Source organism: Heterodontus francisci, chromosome 38 (genome assembly GCF_036365525.1).
Source record: "Heterodontus francisci isolate sHetFra1 chromosome 38, sHetFra1.hap1, whole genome shotgun sequence".
NCBI lineage: Eukaryota > Metazoa > Chordata > Chondrichthyes > Heterodontiformes > Heterodontidae > Heterodontus > Heterodontus francisci.
The window spans coordinates 27,442,462-27,469,417 of record NC_090408.1 but is presented as its reverse complement, the minus strand read 5'-3'; the positions used below and the strand labels follow the sequence as shown (position 1 = coordinate 27,469,417).

At 41.7% G+C, this 26,956-nt stretch overlaps 2 protein-coding genes across 7 annotated transcripts in view; one reads left to right on the top strand and one right to left on the bottom strand.

Annotated features, from left to right (window-relative positions):
* Positions 1 to 1,670: 1,670 nt before the first annotated feature.
* Positions 1,671 to 13,973, bottom strand: dtwd1 (DTW domain containing 1). 4 transcript variants are annotated; one of them, XM_068017620.1, is made up of 5 exons: positions 13,854 to 13,973; positions 9,706 to 10,007; positions 4,861 to 5,004; positions 4,176 to 4,500; positions 1,671 to 2,311 (listed from the first exon to the last, which is right to left on the bottom strand). In XM_068017620.1, the coding sequence occupies exons 2-5, from the start codon at positions 9,991 to 9,993 to the stop codon at positions 2,079 to 2,081; spliced, it is 990 nt and encodes a 329-aa protein (XP_067873721.1). In that variant the 5' UTR covers positions 9,994 to 10,007; positions 13,854 to 13,973; the 3' UTR covers positions 1,671 to 2,078. The 4 variants fall into 4 exon arrangements, with proteins under 4 accessions (XP_067873721.1, XP_067873724.1, XP_067873723.1 ...); XM_068017623.1 differs by having other exon boundaries at positions 13,881 to 13,943; XM_068017622.1 differs by lacking the exon at positions 13,854 to 13,973 and adding an exon at positions 13,616 to 13,842.
* Positions 13,974 to 14,029: 56 nt separating this feature from the next.
* Positions 14,030 to 26,956, top strand: part of LOC137352461 (protein FAM227B-like) — a 221,295-nt gene continuing 208,368 nt past the window's right edge. The window contains exons 1-3 of one of the 3 annotated variants that reach the window (XM_068017936.1): positions 14,030 to 14,079; positions 15,412 to 15,484; positions 21,554 to 21,806. In XM_068017936.1, coding sequence (XP_067874037.1) covers positions 15,434 to 15,484; positions 21,554 to 21,806 — 304 coding nt within the window. In that variant the 5' untranslated portion in view covers positions 14,030 to 14,079; positions 15,412 to 15,433. Of the gene's footprint in view, positions 14,213 to 15,366; positions 15,485 to 21,553; positions 21,807 to 26,956 lie in introns of all 3 variants that reach the window. The other 2 variants (XM_068017934.1, XM_068017935.1) reach the window with 2 other exon arrangements.

The following is a 26,956-nucleotide window of genomic DNA, read 5'->3' as shown; positions in this document are numbered from 1 at the left end:
ATGAGGTTGTGAAAGATGCTATATATATTCACAAATCGTTTAAGGTGGCAGGGCAGATTGAGAAAGAGTTTAATACACGGGATCCTCCGCTTTCTAAATAGAGGCATAGAGTACAAAAGCAAGGAGGTTGAAGTGAATATTTATAATAGACTGGTTTGGCCTCAACTGGAGTATTGTGTCCAATTCTGGGCACCACACTTTAGGAAGAATGTGAAGGCATAATAAAGGTTGGAGGAAAGATTTACAAGAATAGTTCCAGGGACTTCAGTTACAAGGATAGATTGGAGAAGCTGGGGCTGTTCTCTTTAGAGAAGAGGTTGAGAGGAGACTTGAAAGAGGTGATCAAAATCTTGTGGGGTTTGGACAGAGTAGATAGGAAGAAACTGTTCTCATTGGTGGAAGGGTTAAGAACCAGTGGACACCAATTTAAGGTGAATTGCAAAAGAACCTACAGTGACATGAGGAAACACTTTTTTATGCAGCTTGTGATTAGGATCTGGAATGTACTGTCTGAGTGTGTGGTGGAGGGAGATTCAATCGTAGCTTTCAAAAGGGAATTGGATAATTACTTGAAGAGAAAATATTTGCAGGACTGTGGGGAAAAGGAGGGATAGGTGGGATGAGTAGAGTTGCTCTTGCAGACAGCCAGCACAGACAACAGGCCAAATGGCCTCCTCTGTGCTATAACCCTTCTCTGATTCTATAAATGTGAGTTCCTTCTTTGGCAGCAAATCATACAGATAATAAAGCTCCCATGCAGAAGGCCTGAACAACATCCAGGCTGATTTTCCATTGCTGCTTCACTTTCATCTGTTTTGTAAAAGGAATTGTAAGATAAACTTTAGTCATTTAGTCCTTGGATTTAACACAATTTTGAAATGTTTTTGCAGGTTTGAAATTCCAACATTTTTGCATTGTTCTTCCAGGATACTGGTGACCTGAAGTTGAAAGCAAAGTGGGTGGATTGCCTGCTCCTTGGTCTATACCAATAATGCTTTAAGCCAGCTGCCAGAAGATGCACAACTATGTTTGAGAGATGATTCTATAAATTTTGCCTCCACTTACAGGGGTATAGCTGCACTTTGCTTATCAACCCTTCAGCTTTTGGGAGTGGAAACTCGGGCTATGCTGCTTCAGTAACATTGATTTACTGGAATGAGTTTTGCAAAATTGATGACATAACCTGCTGTATTATACCATCCCATATGAGGTTATTTAGACCCTGGGAACGGAGAAAGTTCCTTGAATGCCTTTAGCTGTTGATTCAAGAACTGTCGTTACTGCAGTAGCAGGTACTTGCAGTGGTCACACAATCTGACGCAAGTTGCCACCTGTTGCTTGGAATCATGAACAATGACTGCATCAATCTTGATGCTCAGAAGCTTCATTCTTACAAAAACAATTAGTGTGAAGACAAAATGTCCAGGCTCAGCAGCCAAGGTGGACAAAAATTGGCCTTCTCGACCACGTGTCTTTCTTCAGCTTAATCATACTGTCTGTTCTTGCCTTGTATAAAGGCCCTGGAATGATTAATGATTACTGCTGATCCTTTTTCTCAGGCTGTTGGCATCAACTATTTTTACTTCATTAACAGCATTTTTTAATCCTATAGACTTCAAACACCATTTCTATAAACAAGTTCTGCTAGCTACTTTTAAAAAGCCAAGATATTACAAACAAGGGTGTTTTTAATTTGGCAGAAAATTAAAACAAAGAACTCAAATGATGTCATTTACATTCCATGTTACTTTGTGCTTTAGGGAAAAAGACCTTTTTTGAAAAACATACAGTATAGTGTACCTCCTTAAAGAAGACCTTGACAGATTATAACTGAAAATATTGATACAATTGATTTTCATTTTTAAATATCTAGCACTGAAAGAAATACTTTCTAAATGTCTTTGATAAAGGTTCAGAAACCAATAAATATTTAAACAAACTGTACAAGTTTTAATCATCGGTATAACTAGATATCAAAAGACAAAATTCACTATAATCTTATATATAGTACTAGCCTACAAATTTTATTATCTCCATGAAAAGTCAAACTGTAGAAGTATCACCAGTGAATTTCCAGTTCAGTTCAGTTTTCCAGCCGCATGTTTAGCTTTGTTGATTAATCTGTACATGAATGAATAGAAAAAAAACAGATTGTCATATTCCCCGTTGTAGTTCTCTTTTAAAAGCAATCTATGATAATCAACTAGAAAATAGTAAATGGCCTCAATTGTAGCGAGGTATGTGTCTGGCTTTCCTTTCTGGCAACGCCAGAAACGTGTCTTTTGTGTTCTTAGTTCGACATGAAGTAATTCTGCAAAGGGAAGGGTAAAGTTAAGTTATGAGAAGTCAAGACTAAGTATGTGATTTTATTATGAATACATTACACATATAAATCAGCACAACTCATTCTTTTAAAATAATTGTTTATTGCATGTAAATTATAAGCCTGGGTAGTCCCACTTTATCAATGCTATAAATTTTTCCCTTTCCTTTCTGTTCTGAAGTTGTCAGCTCAATTACCAGGAGTGGCTACTTTTCATATACAAACCTACACAGGGAGTGTTAGCGTGGTATCAGACATCAAGGCCAAGCCTGATTTTTGTCCACCCTCATTATTCACGCACACTTTTAACTGGGTTCTTTGGATGACGATCAGCAGCGGGAAACCTATGGTCAACTTTACTTGACTTTAAACAACAGTATTCTCAGATCAGATCTAGTTTTTCCTATCATGTTAATGTTAAGGCTGGGTCACTTTTCTCTTGAAAAGAAAAGGCTTAGGGATGACCATTAAAATTATGAAAGGTTTTGATAGAGCAGACAGAGGGAGAGTAGTTCCACTGGTGGGGAAGAGCAAAACAAAGGGTCATCAATGTAAGATAGTCACTAAGAAATCAAATAGGCAATTCAAAAGAAACTTCTTTCCTCAGAATGGTGAGAATTGGAACTCGCTATCATGGGGAGTAGTTGAGGTGAATAGCATAGATGCATTTAAGAGGAAGCTAGATAAACATATGAAGGAGAAGGGATTAGTGAGTTAGGCTGATTGAGTTGGATGAGGAAGGATGGGAGGAGGCTCAAGTGGAGCATATCACTGGCATGGACTGAATCGCTTGTTTCTGTACCAATTCTATGTAAATTTCTATAAAGACCAAAGACATTTAAATATAATTAAAGAAACAACATGAACCAAGGTCATAGGACTAACTAAGATAGTAATTAGATGATCATGACATCAATCCTGGAAACAACTGAGCAACTGACAGCCATTTTCAAAACAAAGCTTTGCTCTTCTCGCTCTTTGTGCAGTATGAATATGGGACCAAGTATACAGCAATCATGTTAGCAAAGGCTTCATGACAAGAAAATGTTAACCAAAGCCACAAACTACATCTTCTGTGATTATGGTGCACTATGCTCCACACCCATTTTCATTATACCTTTTTGTGACGTGCCTGGGGACTATTATTTTTTACATTGAAATTATTTTATAAAATCCAAGTTATTGAGTTCAACATTAGCTGCTCCTGCGCAGTCCCATTTGCACAGCCACTCTATTTTAAGCAGGGAAGCTCAGAAGCACAAAATCAAATACCCTAAAGATCTTGAAGGCATGAAAAGCGTTACAGAGCATGAAAGCAAGTGAAACACAGTTCTATGACCAGGATACACATGGAGTGGGATGGTGGAGGCATATACAAAGCAGCAATCAATAAGGGTAAGAGAGTAAAGGGCATGAGAGAGGACAATAAAATAATTTACGTGCAACTCATCTGAAGATACATTAAAGCAGCTGTGAAAGATACTGAGCTGACTAGTTTAAAAAAAGCTTGTGACAATGATTTTATCTAATCAAATATTTGTCAGTAAAAATCAGAACTTTTAGTGATTCGGCATGTGGCAGGGCAGAAACATCTTTAAAACAAACAAGCATTCTCCACCAGTTAATAGTCATTAATCTTTTTGGCTATATTTTTACTTGAATGGAAGAGAGAGAACACTGCCATTTTACTGTAACTCAAGTCTTCTGAATGTCAGTTTACAAATTAACTCGTTAAAAGGTGGGTGAGTTTACAGTTCCTTTTCATTTACTGTATCAGAACCATAAAAACTATTAGCATTTTACATTCAGGTGAAATGCCAGGATTGTGTGGTTAACTTAAGTTACACGGTACCTTGAAGACGTTCATCAGTAATTATTTTGTTCGTCTGATTCCAGGTGCTGTCAATAAATATCACTCTTTTTAATGGGGTCACTTTTGTCTTCACCTCTCCAGCATCCTGCTCTTCTGTTGGATTTTCAGCATCCAAACTGCGTTGGTCTTTATGGTCATGTTTTGCACGTTTAAGTTCTGGTCCTTCCCATGTAACGCTCTCATCACGTCTGTGGATATTCTTGGAAAGTTTTGTACAAACGGATTTTTTATTGGTAATGTTAGATAAGTACTTCGGAAGGTCTTCAAGAGAAACTGACTTTGGACCAGGGAACACCACTACAACCTAAAACAGGAACGTTAAGTATCAAATAAAGATGGATTAAAATGGCACACAAAGATTACAAAGCAACACCAAAATGATAAAACAAAATGATTCTTTAAAAAACGTTCAGTTCTCTAGATGCTTCTATCATGCAACTTTCTAAAGCTGGGGAAAGTGTGATGTGAGCCAAGACTATGCTATCTTACCATAAACAGACCCAACACATCTCTTACTATTTTGCTGCAGAATGTCACTAATAGGGGGATTCAAAATAAGTCACTTAAATAAATGTTATGTGGTAGCAAGCTAAAACCAGACAGGTAAACAATTAAAGGTATCATGTGGTCTTCGATAAGGAAAGCGTGTTTTCTGATGACTTACCTCATGTTTTTCCTCCTCATACTCAGGCATGCAAGGGTACGTGTAAATATTAACGTCATCTCGGGCCAACAGTTTTGCATGTACAGCAGTACTTTTGCCATCAGTTTCATTGGGATGTTTGATAATATCAATCTTCAGGGGGAGCTGGAAATGGAAAATACATTGTAACCTACAAGGTAGAAATGGATAGACACAATATAATTGATAAGAACAAACTTACACTTATACAGTCTTTTTAATGTTCTTAAGATGCCTGAAAGTGTAGTTTCCGTTGTTTTGCAAACAAACACAGCAGCCAATTTGCACAGTGCAAATCCCATGAAACAGCAAAAGATAATTCTTTTAAAAATGTGCTCATGGGATGTGGGTAAATCTGTATCCCCAGCTGCTGAGAAGGTAATGATTTACAATTGTAAGGCCACTTCAGGGGGCATTAAGAGCCAACCGTCTAATGTAAGATTGAAGTCATGTGTACTAGGCTTGTTTTAGGTGGTGCTGGATGAAGAATGAATGATGCCCATCAGAAACACCTTGTGTGCATGCATCGTGAATGCACCTGATCTGGTTCAACTGTGAATAGGCAAATTACCAAAGGTCTATCTGCAACCATGCATACAAAGCATAAGTCACTGCTTTCAGGAAAGTCCAGGGGAAAAAACAATATATTCAAATTCATGATGAATCACAGACTTCCCGCTTTTGCAGTGTTGGAAATATATTTTTCCAACCAGGTAGTGGTGGGTCATGATCACATGAAAAGGTTTATTCAGAATCATCAATGACGATCATAAAAATCTTAATACTTTAGAAAGCCTAGAGGAGTATAGAAAGTGCAGGGGTGAAGTAAAAAAGGGAATTAGAAAAGCAAAAAGAGAGGGCATGAAAAATTATTGGCAGGTAAGATCAAGGAAAATCCAAAGATGTTTTATCAGTACATTAAGAGCAAGAGGATAACAAAGGAAAGCGTAGGGCCTATCAGAGATGTATTAAAAAACTTATGCGTGGACGCAGAAGATGTGGGCATGGTTTTTAATGAGTTTTTGTCTCTGTCTTCACAAAGGAGAGGTTTGATGCAGACATTGTAGTTAAAGAGGAGGAGTGTGAAATATCGGATACGAACCGGTGAGAAAGAGGTCCAAAGAAGAAGAAAAGTTGAAATTTATTAAACTTAAACTCTAATTCGGTTGACGCCTACGGATACACGATGCGCCCACGCTAGCATGCCTGCGTGATACACACATGCAAATAGAGACAGAAAAGAGCAGAAGAAAAATAAAGTGGAAAAGTTTGAGGCAATATCTGAAGAGCTGTTGTTACGGTTCTTCGAGCTCACTGTAGAATCCTTGATTGTAGGTAGATCTTGCTTTTTGTTGGGGCCCAGAATTCTTCTTAAACCTTGTTCGCTATAGGAGACTTTTCTCTCTTAGGGTTCATGAGTCTTTAGTGGATTCAGAGGCCTGTGAGACAGAGATGGGAGCAGGCAGAAGAGATCTTCTCAGTCCAGGAGTAAACCGCTTTCTCCCCAAACTGTTAGTACAAATTCAAAAAGTTCAGGTTGCCCAGCAGATTAGTCATGTGATTAGCTGGTTTAACCATGTCCATTTGTGTATTCGGTCATCTTAGCAGTCAATCTGGAATGTGAGCTCCCCCACCTTCAATGTCTGGTGATCAAAAGTCCATTGTGAGCTGAACGTCAGGGAATGGCTGCTTTGTCCTTCCAAACACCATCTGCCAATATGCAAACGTCCCTTCCAGTCACAGCCGATCTGTTCAATAAGTCCTCCCCTCACTCCAGTAACAGTTTAAAATCAATGTTCATGACAAAATAAATGTGCCTTATTCTTGGCAGGTGGGGGCCAAGCTTGACAATAAGCATAATGAACGACGAAGTACTAGAGGGGCTGACATCCTTGAAAGTGGATAAATTGCCAGGGCTGGATGGATTGTATGCCAGGTTGTTAAAGGAAGCCAGGGAGGAAATAGCGGATGCGCTGAGGATCATCTTCAAATCCTCACTAGATACAGGTGAGGTACCAGACGACTGGAGGTCTGTGAACATTGTGCCATTATTTAAAAAGGGTGTGAGGGATAGGCCAAATAATTATAGGCTGATCAGTCTGACCTTAGTGGTGGGTAAATTGTTAGAATCAATTCTGAGGGACAGGATAAACTGCCACTTAGAAATGCAGGGATTAATCAAAGATAGTCAGCAGGGATTTGTTAGGGGAAGGTCATGTCTTACTAACTTAATTGATTTTTTTGAGGAAGTAACAAGGAGGATTGATGAGGATAGTGCAGTGGATGTGGTCTACATGGATTTTAGTAAGGCATTTGACAAGGTCCCGCATGGCAGACTGGTCAGTAAAATGTAAGCCCATGGGATACAGGGGAATCTGACAGGTTGGATCCAAAATTGGCTCAGTGACAGGAAACAAAGGGTAGTGGTCAACAGATGTTTTTGTGAATGGAAATCAGTTTCCAGTGGCATTCCACAAGGCTCAGTGTTGGGTCCCTTGCTGTTTGTGGTATATATTAATGATTTGGACTCAAATGTGAGAGGCATGATTGGGAAATTTGCCGATGACACTAAAATTAGCCATCTAGTTGATAGTGAAGAGGATAGCCGTAGACTCCAGAATGATCTCAATGGTTTGGTTGAGTGGGCGGAAAACTGGCAAATGGAATTCAATCTAGAGAGGTGTGAGGTAATGCATTTGGGGAGGGCAAATAAAGTGAGGGAATGCACAATAAAAAGGAGGATATTGAGAGTGGTAGAGGAAGTGAGAGACCTTGCAGTGCATGTCCACAGGTCCCTGAAGGTGGTAGGACAGGTAGAGTGGTGAAGAAGGCATATGGAATGCTTTCCTTTATTGGCCCAGGTATAGAATACAAAAGCAGGGCTATAATGCTGGAACTGTATAAAACACTGGTTCGCCCACAGCTGGAGTATTGCGTACAGTTCTGGGCACCACTTTACAGGAAGGACATAATTGCTCTGGAGAGAGTACAGAGAAAATTTACAAGAATGCTGCCAGGGCTTAAAGTTGCAGCTATGAGGAAGGATTGGATAGGCTAGGGTTGTTTTCCTTAGAACAGAGGAGGCTGAGGGGTGATTTAATTGAGGTGTACAAAATTATGAGGGGCCTAGATAGAGTGGACAGGAAGGACCTGTTTCTGCTAGTGGAGAGTTCAATTACCAGGGGGCACAGATTTAAGGTGATTGGTAGAAGGATAAGAGGGGGCATGAGGAAAAACCTTTTCACCCACAATGTGGTGGGTGTCTGGAATTCACTGCCAGCAACAGTGGTGGGGGCAGAAATCCTCAATTCCTTTAAAAGATACCTGGACACGCACCTGAAGTGCTGTAACCTGCAAGGCTATGGACCTGGTGCCAGAAGATGGGATTAGATTGGGCGGCTAGTTTTTTCGGCCAGCACAGACACGACGGGCTGAATGGCCTCCTTCCATGCTGTAATTGTTCTGTGGTTCTAAGACAGTGTGAATATACATACTGTTATTTATATTGTTACACCAATGTGTTTTGTTGAATGATAATTTTCTTTGGTCCACTGGCTGGAGAGCTGAACTTGTATTTTTTTTCCAAAAGACATTTTAAAAAGACAAGCTGCCAGCAAAGTCATCCTTTCAGCTTAAGATGATCACCTAATTTGCAACACTGTATCCTACACTGCAATGCTTGTGAGGAGAGAGACGAAATGACAGCATTTCCCAGTAAGAACCAAGATCCAGGAAGTTTAAAGGAACTACCTGTTCTCTTAGCAAGCAGAGAAATACTCCTAACTGTTGTGTTTGAATCACTAAGTGACTATGATGTGACAAGCCCCTCCCCATCTGTGGTTTTAAGCTGCTGTTTTTTGTCTGCAGCAGAGAAGCAACTGGACTCTGACATGAGCAGACCCTAAGTGGGAGTCCCTCTCTCTCTCTCCATTCCAGCTTGAAAGCTTTCAAATCCTGCTTGCTGACTGACCACCTTTGCATATTCTGGCTACAACCAGAAACACCGTTGGAGGAAATCATCTGCATCGCTATCTCCAAGAAACCCGCCAAACCAGTCATCTACCTCTTCAAACTAAAAGCCTCAGGTCCACTGAATTCAGCTAGAAGCCAGCCACATCACCAAACCCCACAGACTGTATACCTTTATTTTTCTATAGACTCTAACTCAACCAATCTACCTTTCCCCACTCTGTAACCTGTTTGTGTGTGCGTAAACCTCCAGAGCGTGAGAGAGAGTGAAAGCTGGCATGTTGTTTATTATTTTATTAGTTCAGTTTAGTACAATAAAGTTAACCTCTTTCTTTGGTAAACTCAAGAAAACCTGTCCAATTACTTACTTGCTATGATCATAACAAGAACCAATCAAACACCTACTGAATTGGCTAGTACATCCACTTTTAAGAAAGAATTGAACCTGCTGTGGTCAAACAAGGACCCCTCCTCACTTGACTGTAACAATATATTTATGATTGATGAGAAGGAGAAATTCTTCAAGAATGAGAGTATGATCACTTTGTAGTCATTATGGTTATATTTCTACTTGAATGAAAGAGAAAGAACACTGCCATTTTACAGTAACTCAAGTCTTCTCAGTGCCAGCATAAAAAGGCTAGTTAAAAGGGTGGGGGGGAAAAGTTCACAATTGCTTTTCATTTACTGTATTAGAACCATAAAAACTATTAGCCTTTTACATTCAGGTGAAATACCAGGATTGTGTGGTTAACTGAAGGAAAATTAAAATGCCCATCAAGGTTATGAACATTTGAAATGGTACAACAAGTTCTGTATTACACATCTCCAACTAATGATAAAACTTTAGTTACTGACCTTGACCTGAGGTATCTCATCAGAATTCACACCATCTACCAGAAGGCAACACGAGTAACAGTAAAACATCCTTGAGCTCTGGCATTTTGGACATTTAGATCTACCATTTTGTTGGAGTGTTTCTAGTATTTTCTGGGAAGCTAGTTTCAAATCCTTAAAAGAATCAGAAACTTCTTGCTTGTCAGCTTCACTTGATTGAGTGTACAGTCTTTCAGAACTTTCACAATTATTTGCATCAGTGCGAAGCGCATCTTCAACTCCCTCAGTATTTTCCAAGCTTACTGACATCCTGAGATTTACTTCTGGAATTAAGAAAAAAAACATACGATTGGGTCATGTGCTAGTTAATTTCAATCTTAAGAACAGTATTCCTGAGTATTTCACTCTTCATTTAAAAACCTCCGAAGACAAATCCAAGGTTGGCACTTTTTGTGGAACTCAAAAACAATAGGGACAAAAATTGGCAACAGGGCTTGAGTTCAACAAAAACTTTAATCTCAATAATTAATGCCTCAATATCAATGGACACAGAATGGAAAAAAGTTTACACTTTAGAAATGTCAGAACAGCCTACTCATAAACGAAACTGGGTCAAAGACCCCTGACAGCTAACAGTACGCACCTCAGGAAATCCTGCGCCTGCTACCCAGTCCATGTGTTAACTTCTCAAAATATATATGAAATTCAATTGTGGTAATTTATGTAAGCTTCTCCAGAAATGAGTTAGACTTCTGTCCCTCCACCTTTACCTTTGGAATTCTCCAAGGATCCATTATTGACCTATCCTCTTACCCATCCACATGCCACATTGTCTAGATACATGGCGTCAGCTTTTGCATAAATACCGACGACGGCTACCATCACCTGACCCTCTCCACTGCCCCCATATTGTAAGACTGCTCATCTGACACCCAGCCTTGGATGAAGCACAATTTCCTCCAGTTAAACATAGGGAAGATCGAAGTCATTGTCTTTAACTCCCCACCACAAACTCCGCACCTTTGCCACTGATTCCATCCCTTTCCTCGTCCATCTCAGGTTAAACTAGACGGTTTGCAACTTTGGCATGCTATCCCACACCAAGTTGAGCTTCTGATTCCACATCCTCTTCATCGCATACAGAGCCTACTTCCACCTTCATAAGATTACCCAGCTCCATCCCTCCCTCCCTCAGCCCATTGCTGCTGAAGCCCTCATCCATGCCTTTGTCACCTCCGGACTCAACTATTCCAATGCTCTCCTCGCCAGACTCCCATTCTACATCCTCTCTTAAATAATCCAAAACTCTGTGCTCATATCCTATCCTATCCTGCATTTTTGCACTCACTCATCACCTTGTCTTCACATACCTACATAAGCTCCCAGTCCAATGCTGGATTGATTTTAAAGCTGCACTGTATGTTTAACTGTACAGGAGGAACAAGCTTAAAATTTGTGTATTCAAGTGTCTCACATAAAAACTCTACAGATGGGTGGAAAATTTAAATATATATGGAAAAATAAGAAACATTGCTGTTTATTTTAAACAACACATGCTCAATACCTTGGCATGACTATAACCATTTTACATCATTTTACATCAGAGACGCCATCTATGAGTCAGCTTTGACCACCTACGGCAAAAGTGCGAAGAGAAATGCAGACTGGTTTCAATCTCATAATGAAGAGCTGGAACCTGTCATAGCCGCTAAGCGCATTGCACTTTTGAACTACAAGAAAGCCCCCAGCGATTTAACATCCGCAGCACTTAAAGCAGCCAGAAGTACTGCACAAAGAACAGCTAGGCGTTGCGCAAACGACTACTGGCAACACCTATGCAGTCATATTCAGCTGGCCTCAGACACCGGAAACATCAGAGGAATGTATGATGGTATGAAGAGAGCTCTTGGGCCAACCATCAAGAAGATCACACCCCTCAAATCTAAATCGGGGGACATAATCACTGACCAACGCAAACAGATGGACCGCTGGGTTGAGCACTACCTAGAACTGTACTCCAGGGAGAATGCTGTCACTGAGACTGCCCTCAATGCAGCCCAGCCTCTACCAGTCATGGATGAGCTGGACATACAGCCAACCAAATCGGAACTCAGTGATGCCATTGATTCCCTAGCCAGCGGAAAAGCCCCTGGGAAGGACAGCATTACCCCTGAAATAATCAAGAGTGCCAAGCCTGCTATACTCTCAGCACTACATGAACTGCTATGCCTGTGCTGGGACAAGGGAGCAGTACCCCAGGACATGCGCGATGCCAACATCATCACCCTCTATAAAAACAAAGGTGACCGCGGTGACTGCAACAACTACCGTGGAATCTCCCTGCTCAGCATAGTGGGGAAAGTCTTTGCCCGAGTCGCTCTGAACAGGCTCCAGAAGCTGGCCGAGCGCGTCTACCCTGAGGCACAGTGTGGCTTTCGTGCAGAGAGATCGACTATTGACATGCTGTTCTCCCTTCGTCAGATACAGGAGAAATGCCGTGAACAACAGATGCCCCTCTACATTGCTTTCATTGATCTCACCAAAGCCTTTGACCTCGTCAGCAGACGTGGTCTCTTCAGACTACTAGAAAAGATCGGATGTCCACCAAAGCTACTAAGTATCATCACCTCATTCCATGACAATATGAAAGGCACAATTCAACATGGTGGCTCCTCATCAGAGCCCTTTCCTATCCTGAGTGGTGTGAAACAGGGCTGTGTTCTCGCACCCACACTTTTTGGGATTTTCTTCTCCCTGCTGCTTTCACATGCGTTCAAATCCTCTGAAGAAGGAATTTTCCTCCACACAAGATCAGGGGGCAGGTTGTTCAACCTTGCCCGTCTAAGAGCGAAGTCCAAAGTACGGAAAGTCCTCATCAGAGAACTCCTCTTTGCTGACGATGCTGCTTTAACATCTCACACTGAAGAATGCCTGCAGAGTCTCATCGACAGGTTTGCGTCTGCCTGCAATGAATTTGGCCTAACCATCAGCCTCAAGAAAACGAACATCATGGGGCAGGATGTCAGAAATGCTCCATCCATCAATATTGGCGACCACGCTCTGGAAGTGGTTCAAGAGTTCACCTACCTAGGCTCAACTATCACCAGTAACCTGTCTCTAGATGCAGAAATCAACAAGCGCATGGGTAAGGCTTCCACTGCTATGTTCAGACTGGCCAAGAGAGTGTGGGAAAATGGCGCACTGACACGGAACACAAAAGTCCGAGTGTATCAGGCCTGTGTCCTCAGTACCTTGCTCTACGGCAGCGAGGCCTGGACAACGTATGCCAGCCAAGAGCGACGTCTCAATTCATTCCATCTTCGCTGCCTTCGGAGAATACTTGGCATCAGGACTATATCTCCAACACAGAAGTCCTTGAAGCGGCCAACATCCCCAGCTTATACACACTACTGAGTCAGCGGCGCTTGAGATGGCTTGGCCATGTGAGCCGCATGGAAGATGGCAGGATCCCCAAAGACACATTGTACAGCGAGCTCGCCACTGGTATCAGACCCACCGGCCGTCCATGTCTCCGTTATAAAGACGTCTGCAAACGCGACATGAAATCGTGTGACATTGATCACAAGTCGTGGGAGTCAGTTGCCAGCATTCGCCAGAGCTGGCGGGCAGCCATAAAGACAGGGCTAAATTGTGGCGAGTCGAAGAGACTTAGTAGTTGGCAGGAAAAAAGACAGAGGCGCAAGGGGAGAGCCAACTGTGCAACAGCCCCAACAAACAAATTTCTCTGCAGCACCTGTGGAAGAGCCTGTCACTCCAGAATTGGCCTTTATAGCCACTCCAGGCGCTGCTTCACAAACCACTGACCACCTCCAGGCGCGTATCCATTGTCTCTCGAGATAAGGAGGCCCAAAAGAAAAAAAGAAAGAAAGAAACCATTTTACACTATACCAGGATTGCAGTGAATTCTAACCTGGATTGCAGCACAGTTTGAAAACCAAGCTTTCTTACATGATACAGTGTCGACTGTAGTCTATGTGAAAAGTGTCTTCACTGCAGTGAAAGTAAATAAAAATAAACCAAACGCGAATCTGCTCCCACAGCACATGCGCCAAACTTCGGCCTTCTCTCTCAGGCTTTTTTTCTAGCTGTGGACTGAAAACACGCTTTATTACGAATAAAGCTACGATAATTTTAGTGTGTTTTTTTACCGCAGTTTTCGCCACACAGGATCTTACACCAGCTGCAGGAAAGCTGAACGGGTTACAGTTCCGGCTCAGTCCACGCACGCAATCCCTTCACTGGGGGAGGAACCATTGTTTCCAGGAATATTTGGGGCGGTCAGGGAACGCGCTGCACCCTCAGCACCGGAAGTGGCTGTCGTTAGGGCTGCCTAGCAACAGAGCGGCAGTAAACTGGCAGCTGGTGTTTGGCTTTGTGAGTTTATCAGTTCTACACTTCTTCGACTGTGAACATGGATATCATTTGCAGCTGACCGTAACGATTTTAAAAAAGGATTCCTGAAAGTAGTTTATAGGGCATGTGGACTATCCAGTTTTACTTATTTGAAGTGAGATTTGTTCATTTGGTTTAATATAACTATTTTGGTAAATTATAGCCAAAAATGAACAGCTGCATTTTTAAAAATGTTTTTATAGTTGGTATAATTTTTTTTTGATCAAAATATCCTGACACGTTTCTTGTATGCTGAAATTCAGATGAAAACTTAAATCAATCAGATTACTCAGTTGTAGCTTTTATTTATTCGTTCCTGGGATGTGGGCGACGCTGGCCAGCACAGCATTTATTGCCCATCCTTAATTGCCCTTGAGAAGGTGGTGGTGAGCTGCCTTCTTGAACCGCTGCAGTCCGTGTGGTGTAGGTACACCCACAGTGCGATTAGGGAGGGTGTTCCAAGATCTTGACCCAGCGACAGTGAAGGAACGGCGATATAGTTCCAAGTCAGGATGGTGTGTGGGTTGGAGGGCAACTGGCAGGTGGTGGTGTTCCCATGCGTCTGCTGCCCTTGTCCTTCTAGGTGGTAGAGGTTGTGGGTTTGTAAGGTGCTGTCGAAGGAGCCTTGGTGAGTTGCTTGCATTAGGCTCTGGGAAACAACTGAGATCCTGTTTACATCACAGTAATAATTCTCCAAGTCTCAGGTACTGAGAAACAACTAGACTTAAGTTGGTGCCTCATCCTGTTGTTATGCTATCCAATTTATTTTAAAAGAAAGCAACATAAGGAATGTACAGTAGTGAAAATTTTTTTAAAAATCAAAAAGTTAAAAAATATAAAAGGCAAATCAATAGGAAAAGAATGACTTAAGTAAAGCAGAAATGGAGTGGGGATGTTGAGGAAATCTGCTGATGCTTATCCTCATAATCCATTGTGACAGTATTTGGTGAAGCTTGGGGAAGGGATGTTTTCATTTACCTTCATTAAACCTTGCATTTTCTAGTCCTGTAAGCAGTGTGCTCTGTAGTGTTGTGATCTTATCTGATCCATATATCTTTGCTTGATCCATTTTCAAATATGGGGAGAAATTTACACATAATCTAAGTAGGGATCTATATAACTCATGGTTAAAGAGTGCCATTCATGTAATAGATGTTATGATAAGTTTCATTTTGTTCTTACCTCTGAAAAACTGAAAACCATCTTAATTCAATCAAATTTATAACTAATTTAATGTGAAAGATTTTAAGTTTTTCTTATTTGCTACAGCACTAGATGTTTTAACTCCTTTAATAAAACAGCAACATTTTACAGCTGCACTTTGTAAATATACAAAATGGAAAATCTACCTAAAACCTATGAAGAATTTTTGCAGTGTCAAGATCTGGTAAGTGACTTTGTTGCTTACTCATAATACTTTCCTATTCCAATTATACTGTGGAATCTGAGAAGTTTAAGCAATTTACCTATTATATCGGTTTCACTGTTAGCTTCATATCCTAGCTATCCATTCATAAGAACTTGAGAAATAGAAGCATGAGTAGGCCATTTGATTCCTCAAGCCTGTTTGCCACTCAATAAGCTCATGGCTTATCTGATCGTGGCCTTAGTTCCACTCCACTTTCCTGTCTGCCTCCCCATCACCCTTGACTCACTTGTAAATCAAAATTCTGTCTAACTCAGCCTTGAATATATTCAATGATCCATTTTCCTACTCTTTACCAGTACCATTTAATATTTTTTTCTTGTTCAATAGCCAGATGCAGTGATAATTTCCTGCCTGATTCTATAATCTCATCTGCCTCAGCCCTCACCAGGTTCAATTCCTACAGTTTTCACCCTTGGTCCCCTCTTCATCCAACTCCTGACTGTTCAGTTACTTCCCTACCCCCTTGCTCCAATGCTCACCAACACTGCAACCAGCTCTCTTTGAACAGGCATCATTCCCCCCTTCAAAGCTGCATTTATTCTGCATCTGCACCATAGATCTCTTCCGCTCCATTGACACTTTTACTATTTTGTATACATTTCTACTCTTTTTAATGTACTATTTCATATTTATCTTTGCCAAACTGAATTTGTGACATACCTACCCACTCCCCAAACCTGTCTTTGACTTCCTGTCATCTGCTGTATTCTTTCTTATAATTTGTTATGCGCTCCAATTTGGCACCAAAATCAGAATTTCTTTTATCTTTTTCAAAAGAATTTATCATGAATTTGTACTCGTATATCTCTTTCTTAGCTATTATAAAGTATATTGATGAAAAATGCATTAGCTGAGCTTGAATTACGTTTCTTGTTTGAAAATTTCCGGGTATGCAGAATGTCATTCATTCTCATTCTTGTCTGAGTTCTTGCCAGTGTTTCAATGTTCTTTTGACACTTTTTGAAGGTTGCCAACAATGCTTATCACTGTGTTAAGGTACCAAGGTTGGCTTTTGGTCTTTGCACTACACAAATGCCAGATGAAACTGTAATCCTGATGATGTGCTCACAGAAAATAAAGTTGATCCAGCAACCCCAGCAATTAAACAGTTACTTCATCAGCTTATCAGTGCCCTGTACATGTCAGAGTTACTAGTCTCTACTTTTAAAATCAATGCTTATCTTAATGTATTATTACCAAGTTTAGAGGCCAAATATATGACTTGACTGGACTCTCCTAACTTCCTAAAATTTGCTTATATTGAACTATTGGCATATATTTGATTCAGTAGAAAGAAACAAAACCTGTAGGTTAGATAGCTGCCTTCAGACTTTTATAAAAAGCCTAGCCTTTATTTCTTGTTATTATTAGCAATGTAAGTACTAAAGAGTCCATCTTGGAGCTGTGGAGGGAAACAATGAACTCTTTAATTATTAATATAGGCACATATCTTATATGCTGTGGTTCCTGTATGCCAATCACTCTTTAAACTTTGACTCTAAAATTTTTGTCAAGCTTCTGGCTGTTTGCTTGAATGAATTAGTGTATACGTTTTCCTGCATTGATCAAAGTAACTTAATTTTTGTGAGTTGTTCATTAAGTGACGTCCACTGGCTTACAAACATCATCATCTTATGCAGCACTACAACGTCTCTTCTCTGGTGCCCTAGATCCCTAAAAAAAACATTTAATAGAATTGAATGAAGCTTCCTCTGGCAGTTTTGGAGGGAGAGAATGCGACTTTGTTGATGAAAATTATCTTAACATGTTTTGGGTACAGCAATCAGACAGTACATGTCAGCCTTAGACAGGAGTGTCACGTTATGCATGAATAGGATGATAGTCCAATTCTTCCTAAGATTTGCAGAGAAAATACAGTACCCTTTTCTCAGTTACATATTTACAGTTCTTTCTTTTTATGATGCATCTGTTGAAAGCTTATGTGTGGAATCTTTTACTTAACATGGGCCCTCAAAAAAACAAAATACAGAGAATGTGAATGGCCATCAGTTTACTCATTAACTGAAATTCAATCTGGATTTAAATAGGGCCTGCACTCCACTTCTGGCATTTTCCCATGACCTTGCATAATTATCCATTATTCTTTTACTGACAAGAAGTAATACAACATATACACTGTATATTCTAGCACTTAAAAGCAAAGGGAAGGATGTTATGTGAATTTGTGTGTTGTGACATTTAGTGGCAGCATATTGGTATGACATAAACTTTATCTTTCTACTTAGTTTTTTCTTCCTCTCTCTTGGGTTCTAAACACAACTGTTTGATAGAGAGAGTGGATAAGGATCTGTTGCTAGGCTTCTGACAGCTCCGTTCAATGTTGCTGCCAGAGAGTTAGATAGACTGACTTGCCTTCTATGTTTCTTTCTTGTGGTGAAGCACCTTGCTTCTGCTTGGTGGCTTCCCCAGAGCCTCCTAGAGATCAAGAACGCATCAAGAAGTAATGAAGAAGACTACCAGTTAATTCCACTTTCCCTATAATCTAAAACTAGTAGAATTTCCATGTGTTGCCCTTGGTCCAAGAGATTGGAGACTAAGCTATGAGCATGTGGCCTATGATGTTTAGAGACCTGAGGTTAGAATGTGGGAGGCTGGCCAGGAGTTCGTTGGAATAGTCAAGTCTAGAGGTAACAAAGGCATGGATGAGTGTTTCAGCAGCAGAGGAGCTGAGGCAGGGACCGAGTCAGGCATAAATAAACTGCAACAGAAACAAAAAGTGCTGGAAATACTCAGCAGGTCTGGCAGCATCTGTGGAGAGAGAAACAAAGTTAATGTTTCAGGTCTGTGACCTTTCATCAGAACTGGCAAAGGTTAGAAAAGATTTTAGGTTTTAAGCAAGTGAAGGAGAGGGGGTGGGGGAGAGAACAAAGGGGAAGGTGTTAGATGGGGCAGGAGAGATTAAATAACAAGGCTGTCCTGGGATAAAGGCAAAGCGTGTGTTAATGCTTGTGGTGAAAGTCAAAACATTAGTCCAGAGAGACTGTTAATAGCAGAATAATGAGCAGCTCTGACTACATGAAAAGCAGGCACATAGTTAAAAAATTAAATGTTAAAAAAAGGCCAGTCATGCTCTGAAGTTATTGAACTCAGTGTTCAGTCCGCAAGGCTGTAGAGTGCCTAATTGAAAGATCAGTTGCTGCTCCTCGAGTGTGCATTGATGTTCACTGGAACACTGGAGCAGGCCAAAGACAGAAATATTGGCATGAAAGCAGGGGGGTGGGGGGGGGGGGGGGGAGTGTTGAAATGGAAAGCAATCGGAAGCTTGGGGGTCATGTTTTCAGACTGAGCGGCAGTGTTCAGCAAAGCGGTCACCCAATCTGCGTTTGGTCTCCCCATTGTAGGGGAGACCACATTGTGAGCAGCGAATACAGGATACTAAATTGAAAGAAGTACAAGTAAATCGCTGCTTCACCTGAAAGGAGTGTTTGGGGCCTTGGATGGTGAGGAGAGAGGAAGTAAAAGGGCAGGTATTACCCCTCCTGCGATTGCATAGGAAGGTGGTGTGGGAAGGGGACGAGGTGTCGGGGGAAATGGAGGAGTGGACCAGGGTGTCGTAGAGGCAACGATCCCTTCGGAATGCTGACAGGAGGGGAGGGGAAGATGTGTTTGGAGGTGGCATCATGCTGGAGGTGGTGGAAATGGTGGAGGATGATCCTCTGGATGTGAAGGCTGGTGGGGTGGAAAGTGAGGACAAGGGGAACCCTTTTGCAGTTCTGGGAGGGAGGGGAAGGCATGAAGGCAGAAGTGTGGGGAATGTGCGACATATCCCACAAAAAGACAGGCATAACTAAGACCCGTGCGGGTACCCATAGCAATGCCTTTGACTTATCAAACATTCCTTGTTCCAATACTACTTAGGTCCCCTCCCCCAACTCTTTTTCCGGTATGTTGATGACTGTATCGGTGATGTTTCCTGCTCCCGCCCAAAACTGGAAAACTTTATCAACTTTGCTTCCAATTTCCACCCTTCTCTCACCTTTACTCTTCCTCGACTTCTCTGTCTCCATCTCTGGGGATAGGCTGTCCACTAATATTCATTATATGCCCACCGACTCCCACAGCTACCTCGACTACACTTCTTCACACCCTGCATCCTGTAAGGACTCCATTCCATTCTCTCAGTTTCTCTGTCTCCGACGCATCTGCTCTAACGATGCAACCTTCCACAACAGTGCCTCTGTTATGTCTTCCTTTTCCTCCACTGAGGGTTCGCTCCCACTGTGGTTGACAGGGCCTTCAACCGTGTCTGGCCCATTTCCCGCACTTCTGCCCTCACGCCTTCCCCTCCCTCCCAGAACTGCGACAGGGTTCCCCTTGTCCTCACTTTCCACCCCACCAACCTCCACATCCAAAGGATCATCCTCTGCCATTTCCGCCACTTCCGGCATGGAGGAGCAGCACCTGATTTTTCGATTAGGCACTCTACAGCCTTGCGAACTGAACATTGAGTTCAGTAACTTCAGAGCATGACTGACCTTTTTTTAATATTTTATTTTTGAACTATGTGCCTGCCTTAAAACCTAATTCTTTTCTAACCTTTGCCAGTTTTGATGAAAGGTCGCAGACCTGAAACGTTAACTTTGCTTCTCTCTCCACAGATGCTGCCAGACCTAATGAGTATTTCCAGCACTTTTTGTTTTTGTTTCAGATTTCCAGCATCTGCAGTGTTTTGCTTTTATAAATAAACTAGTTTGTTCTGTGCATCCCATTTCCATTCAGTGGCATGTTCTAATAAAGTAGTGTCCTGTTACAATATTCCCAGGTACAAGCATTTTCAGTAGATATCTGGCTCTTGAACAGCAGTGTGGCAAATTAGCGTAGCTGGTGAACAGGATAGTTCAAACTAGTCAAAGCTGGAGTTTCCAGTGGCAGTGGCTGGAGCTGAAATTCTGCTCCTGCCTGCCAACCTTTACCCGTGTAGATTGTTCTTGCCATAGTCCCATGGACATCTTTCTCCAGTAGAGAGAAACAGTTGGTGATACTTAGCTTCAAACGTGGGGCAAGGTGAGGAGGCAGGCCTCCATGAACTACCACAGCCGATAAGGGGTTTGAACCCATGTTGTTGGTGTCTTTCTGCCTCACACTCGAACTGTCTAGCGAACTGAGCTAATGTAGATTAACAGCCCTGTAATTCAAACATAGGGCCTGCACTCCACTTGAGAATGCTAGAAAGTAACACAAATGGAATAACAATGTAATGACTATTGGCTCTTGAGATTGCTCAAAAGAATCACGACCATTTAGAATCATAGAAAGTTTAAGGCACAGAAAGAGGCCACTTGGCCCATCGTGTCTGTGCCGGCTGAAAAACGATCCACCTATTCTAATCCCACCTTCCAGCATTTGGTCCTTAGCCCTGCAGATTACGGCACTTGAGGTGCATATTCAGACTCTTTTTGAATGGGTTGAGGGTGTCTGCCTCAGTTCCCCTTTCGGCAGTGAGTTCCAGACCCCCATCACCCTCTGGGTGAAAAAGTTTTCCTCATCTCCCCTCTAATTTTTCCACCAATCACTTTAAATCTATGCTCCCTCGTCACTGACCTTTCTGCTAAGGTGAATAGACCCATCACCACCACTCTATCCTGACTCCTCAAGATTTTTGTACATTTCAATCAGATCTCCCCTCAGCCTTCTCTGTTCCAAGGAGAACAACCCCAGCCTATCCAATCTTTCCTCATAGCTGCATTTTTCCGGTCCTGGCAACATCCTCGTGAGGGCCAAATGATCATAATTATCATTTGAGGGTGTTAAAAGTAGCCTGAAGAATTGGAAAGATCATGGAATTACTATTGAGAACTGCGCTACAGGAAAACACCAAATTTTAATAATTATAAATAGTTTAATAATTTGGAAAAGATTTTCATAGTCAAAGTTTGACAAAAATGAAAAACAACTTATTTCTGATTTAACATGATGCTTTATATAAAAATTATTAAATTATTCAATGGAAAATATTTACTCTAACTACATGTTTTATTTTGTGACCTGAATCTATTTATGTTGCAGACAGATTGGCCAGAGTTACTCCCTGATGAAATTGAATTTCAAACGAATATTCAGCCTGCCATATTTAGTTCATATGAATCAACAGCACAATATGTTCGTGAACGTGCACCCTTCCAGATGGAGATTCTCGTTAACATAAAGCAAAAAATCGATCAGTTTGCATCCCGATTGGAAAAATATTCCTCAAAGATCCTGTCGGATGAACCCAGGGAATCTAAGATCAAAGACCACCGTTTCTATATACCATCACAGAGTAAATTCGTTTATGCCTATTTCAGTATTATTTTTACAACAACAGCAGCTTGTATTTATAATAATGGAAATTACTGGAAATACTCAGCAGGTCAGGCAGCATCTGTGGAGAGAGAAACAGAGTGGGCAGGATTTTTGAAGGCTGATAGGGTTTTAAAAAAATTATTTCATGGGATATGGCCATCGCTGGCAAGGCCAGCATGTTGCCTATCCCTAATTGCTATTGAGAAGGTGGTGGTGAGCTGCCTTCTTGAACTGTTGCAGTCCATGTGGTGTGGTGCTGGGACTGGAGCCGGATGGACCTGGAATTTCATGCCACTGGCTGGTGTGCTGGTTTGCCAGCACCATCCCACTCCCGAGGCATTTTCAAGAAGGCTGGATCGGGGCGTAATGGCTACCTGCCTGCAAGCGGCAGGTAGCCTACTGCGGTAATTATGGGGCCTATTAAGGCTGGAATTTTCCATTTGGCAGGTGGGACCCACACTCCAAACAAAAAAGGACCAGTGAGAGGAGGCGGCCTCCAAGCAGGAGATGGGAGCAAGTGACAGCGCTTCATCCTGCTAGGGATTCCCCCCCACCGCCACCACCCCGGCACCTGCCATGACTGTCAGACCACAGTGGTGACTACTGGCTGTTCAGAGGACGGATTCCCTCCACTTCACAGTCACAGCCTGGCAGCTGTGGCCATTTTTGAATGAAATTTTTTACCTGGTCTTCAGAGGGCACCTTTAATTGTGTGAGGCATTCTCTCTCTCTCTCATTTCAGGCATCAGCATTGGACGGTGGGGCTGACATTCTGTCATCGCTGGAGGGCCTCCTATAGGCCCTCCAGCCTCAAGAGCCTGATTGCCATCCTTAATTGGACAGCAAGTGCACTCCCTGGCTACTAATTGCCCAGCTCGCCAAAAATTGTGGTGGACATGCCATGACCATGCCATTCGGGGTCGGGACCCGGAATTAATCCCGACGTTGGGGTCCCAATCCCAAACAGAAAATCCAGCCAACGTTTCAGCTCGATGACCTTTCATCAGTAACTTGTATTTATAGAACACCCTTAATGTGGAAAAATCATCCCAAGATGCTTCACAGAGGCATGAGTTAAAAAAGGGACACTGAGCAAAAGAAGGATAGACTATAGGAGGGAGAACCAAAACATTGGTCAGAGGGGTAAGGTTTAGGAGGGAAGGGAAGGGAATTGGAGTGGTTGAGGCCTTTAGGGAAGGAATTCCAGAGGGTGGGACATAGGTGGCTGAAGACACAGCCACTTACAATAGAGCAAAGGAAGTGTTCATAAGCTGTGTTCAGAGGAACAGTCTGGTTTAATCTGAGGCAATGTCAGTCAGTGACAAGGGAGTGATTTTTGTGGTGGAGGGGACAAAGACGATAGTATCCATATTCCCAATGTTTAATTGGAGGCAGTTGCAGCTCAACCCAGACTAGATGTGACAATACAAAGGTAGTGGCGGGGTCAAGACAGACAGTAGAGGTAGGTTTCATCAGCGTACATGAGCTGGTAGAGGTGACAGATGAGGAGATGCAATATCAAGGAGGGTTTTAAGCATAGGAGGAGAATTTTAAATGTCATGCATGGTGCAGGAGGAGCCAATGTAGATTAGCCAAAATGCAAATAACGATTAAACAGAATTTGGAGAAGAATGGGATACAAGGAGCAGAGTTGTGGATGTGCTGAAGTTTATAAATGATGAAAGATGGGAGGTGACCAGGAAAACATTGGAGTAATCAAGTTTTGAGGTGACAACGACATGCATGAGTGTCATGCAGACTGCCACCTGCCAAGAATGAGGCATATTAATTTTGTCATATGAACATTGATTTTAAACTGTTGCTGGAGTGAAAAAAGGACGTTAAAAAAAAATCACCAGACACATGGCTGGAAGGATATTTGCATACTAACAGATTGTGCTTGTGGAAACAAAGGACCATTCCCTGCTCCAATTAACCCAAATGGATTTTGATCACCAGACACTGAAGGTGTAAGGAAGCGCATTCCAGAGACTGCTAAGGTAATACAATCCACAAACCACGCGGAGAGACTGTTCCAAATAAGGAGCTAGTCACATGTGTCATGGTCCGGTAGTTTTTTTTTCGGAATATGCGGTTTGCCTTTTTAAGGCTTGCAAGGGATCCGTATTGCTCTAAGAGCCGGCAAGTCTTAGGACTTATAAGAAGGTGCATTTTCGTTGCCATAGAAACAGCCATTTGGAGACTGCGATTCAAAGGGTGCATTCTCAATACCATGGAAACAGCCACTGGGAGTGAGCCTGATGCGATACATTTGTTTCAACTCAATTTTGAACTGGGTGATTAGTGGAAGACAGTTTGTTCCAACAGAAGACACAGACAGCTGTGGTGTCAGCACTGAAAAGAGATCTCAACCATTTAAACTGAAGGAAATAGGATTTTTGTCTGTTTAATTATTATCTCTCTCAATTCTAAAAAGGCAAGCCAAGACAGAGATCTCTGGTAATTTAAATTGAAGAAAGGGAAGTTAGACTGTGACAATCTTTTATCCCTCAAAAACTCTGAAGTCAGATTTGATTCTATTGAAAGTGTTTGCAAGTCGTTAATTGTTGACATTCTGTGAGGGCTTCGAACAACATTGGACTGTAAATTTGCAAGGATTCTAATTTTTCTATTTTTAAATGTTCATCGTGTTTAAGAATTTAGTTCTTTTAATTTAAGAGTTAATTTGCTGCTTTAAAGACACCTGGTTTGGTTAGCCTCATTCAGAGGCTAATAGATGGTACAATTTGGTGGGTCTTTCTTTAATTTGGAAAGTTTTAAAATGATATGTTAGCCAATCTGTGGAACGACAGGATTGAATTGACTGTGGTGAGACCAACGCACTATCAGAATCGTATATTTTGATTGGGGGCTTTGATAGGAGCGGTCGGTCGTAACATATTTATTGGGGGCTCGTCCGCGACATGAATAACGTATTAATTGGGGATTTGAATCACATATTAATTGGGTTTCTGGATTTGAATCATATCTTAATTGGGAGCTCGCTCGCAGTTGAATCATATTTAATTCGGTGGCTCGCGTCTGGGATCAGAAACAGACTAATCTGGAGGGTACATTTGGAATCATAGTATTCACTCGTCTCTGGGATTGGGGTCTTGCATTTGGCATCAGATTAATTGCTCTCGAGTCTGGGATCTTATCAATTGGAAACTTGATTGTTGGGATCTAAATCTGACACCAATTACAAAGAAATTAAAAGAATCATGTCTCTTGTATAATAAGATACAGTCTATACCATTGTTATGGCAGTAATGGTTGTAGCAGAGTTTTTGGGAAAGCAGAATGTTTCCCTGAGTGGTTTGATAACTTTAATTAAGAACAAATTAAAAGAATTGGCAGCGAAATTGGGGTTGGAATTGAAATCAGGTGCCAAAAAAGCAGTGATAATTGACATAATAACCAAACATCTGGAATTAGTAGAAGATGATGATGATGAGGGTAATGCAGATGAAGGGCAATACGAGGAACAAGAAAGCGAATACGAAAGACAAGAAGGTAGTAGGTCCGAGAGTGATGCAGTGGAATTGGCTAGGATTCAGTTAAAAATGAAAAAACTGGAGCTTCAACAGACAAAAGAATTAAGAAAACTTGAACTTCAGAGAGTGTGAAAGAGGAGAGAGGTAATTTAAATTAAAAGCGATGGAACTAAGACAAAGGGGTAGTCTTAAATCCAGGGAAAATTCAGGTCAGGAAGAATCTGAATTTAGATCAGGACCCAACGAGAAGTTGTTTAAATTTATACAGGCTCTTCCTAAGTTCGAGCAAAGGGACGTAGAGCCATTTTTCATATCTTTTGAAAAAATAGCCAAACAGATGAAATGGCCGAAAGAAGGCTGGACATTGCTTATTCAGGGCAGGCTGGTAGGCAGAGCTCATGAAGTTTATGCCATGCTTTCTGAAGAGGCTTCTGCAGATTATGAGATGGCAAAAAAGGCTATTCTCTCTGTGTATGAGTTAGTCCCTGAAGCTTACTGTCAGAAGTTTAGGAACTTACAGAGATTGACTGGGCAGACATATTTAGAATTTGAGAGGGTGAAGCAAATGAATTTTGACCGTTGGATACAGGCATTAAAGATAGAAATCACATCTGAGAACCTTCGAGAATTGATTCTCTTAGAAGAGTTTAAAAACTCCATTCCTTCAGTAGTGAGAACTCATATAGATAACCTGAAAGTTTTGTAAGCTAGGCAAGCAGCAGAGATTGCTGATGATTTTGAGCTTGTGAATAAGCCAACCTATTTTGTCCGTCACCCCCATAAACCCGAGAAGGATAGAAAGTTGGAGAGTGAAAGGAAGGCAGGTAGCCAGGGACAAGAAGGAACAGCTGGGAATGCCCCAGGATCACCACCTCCGGTCAGAAAGGAAGGTGCTGAGGGTATATTTATTTATTGAAGTGAGGTTCGCAAGCCAAAGTGTTATCATTGCAACAAAACAGGTCATCTTCGTTCAGAGTGCTGGAAATTGCGAGGTAAACCCATAGGGCTTGTTGGGGTATGCAAAGTTAGTGCTGAGGAAAAGACTCTGAGAGTATAGCAGACCAGGCTATAGCTTTAACGAGAGCTGTGAATGTGAAATACTAAAACTAAGAGGAGTGTAGAGGTTAAGAATAAAATACCTGAGAGTTATAATGATTTTTTGTCAAAGGGGAGAGTAACTTCATATCCTGTAAGTGAGGCAGGAAAACCTATCATTATACTCAGCGATACAGGAGCGACCCAAACATTCTTGCTGGGGAAAGATATGAGGTTTCCACCAGAAAGCACCTTGAACACTTACGTTTTAGTAAATGGAATTGGCGGGGTGTGTATACCCGCACCTTTGTATAAAGTACGCCTAGAGAGTGACTTAATATCTGGGATAGTAACTGTAGATGTTGTCCACAGTTTACCAGTCAAGGGAATTGATCTACTCCTAGGAAATGATTTGGCAGGATCAAAAATATCAGTTTCTCCTATGGTTACAGAGGAACCATGTGAAATTAAGGAAACGGAGCAATTACAGGAGCAAGTTTCAGGAATATTTCCTGCGTGTCTAGTTACCCGAGCAATGGCTAAACAGGATCCATTGTCGGAGGTAAAAGGGGCAGCTGCAGTAGATAATCAGGCA

Bases quoted from the DNA above. Each gene is read 5' to 3' on its own strand.
- dtwd1 (XM_068017620.1), bottom strand. From the start codon at position 9,993: ATGTCAGTAAGCTTGGAAAATACTGAGGGAGTTGAAGATGCGCTTCGC. The intron at 5,005-9,705 runs GTCAGTAACTAA...TTCCATTTCCAG, and splicing joins ATGAGATACCTCAGGTCAAG to CTCCCCCTGAAGATTGATAT. The intron at 4,501-4,860 runs GTAAGTCATCAG...TTCCTGTTTTAG, and splicing joins ATGAGGAGGAAAAACATGAG to GTTGTAGTGGTGTTCCCTGG.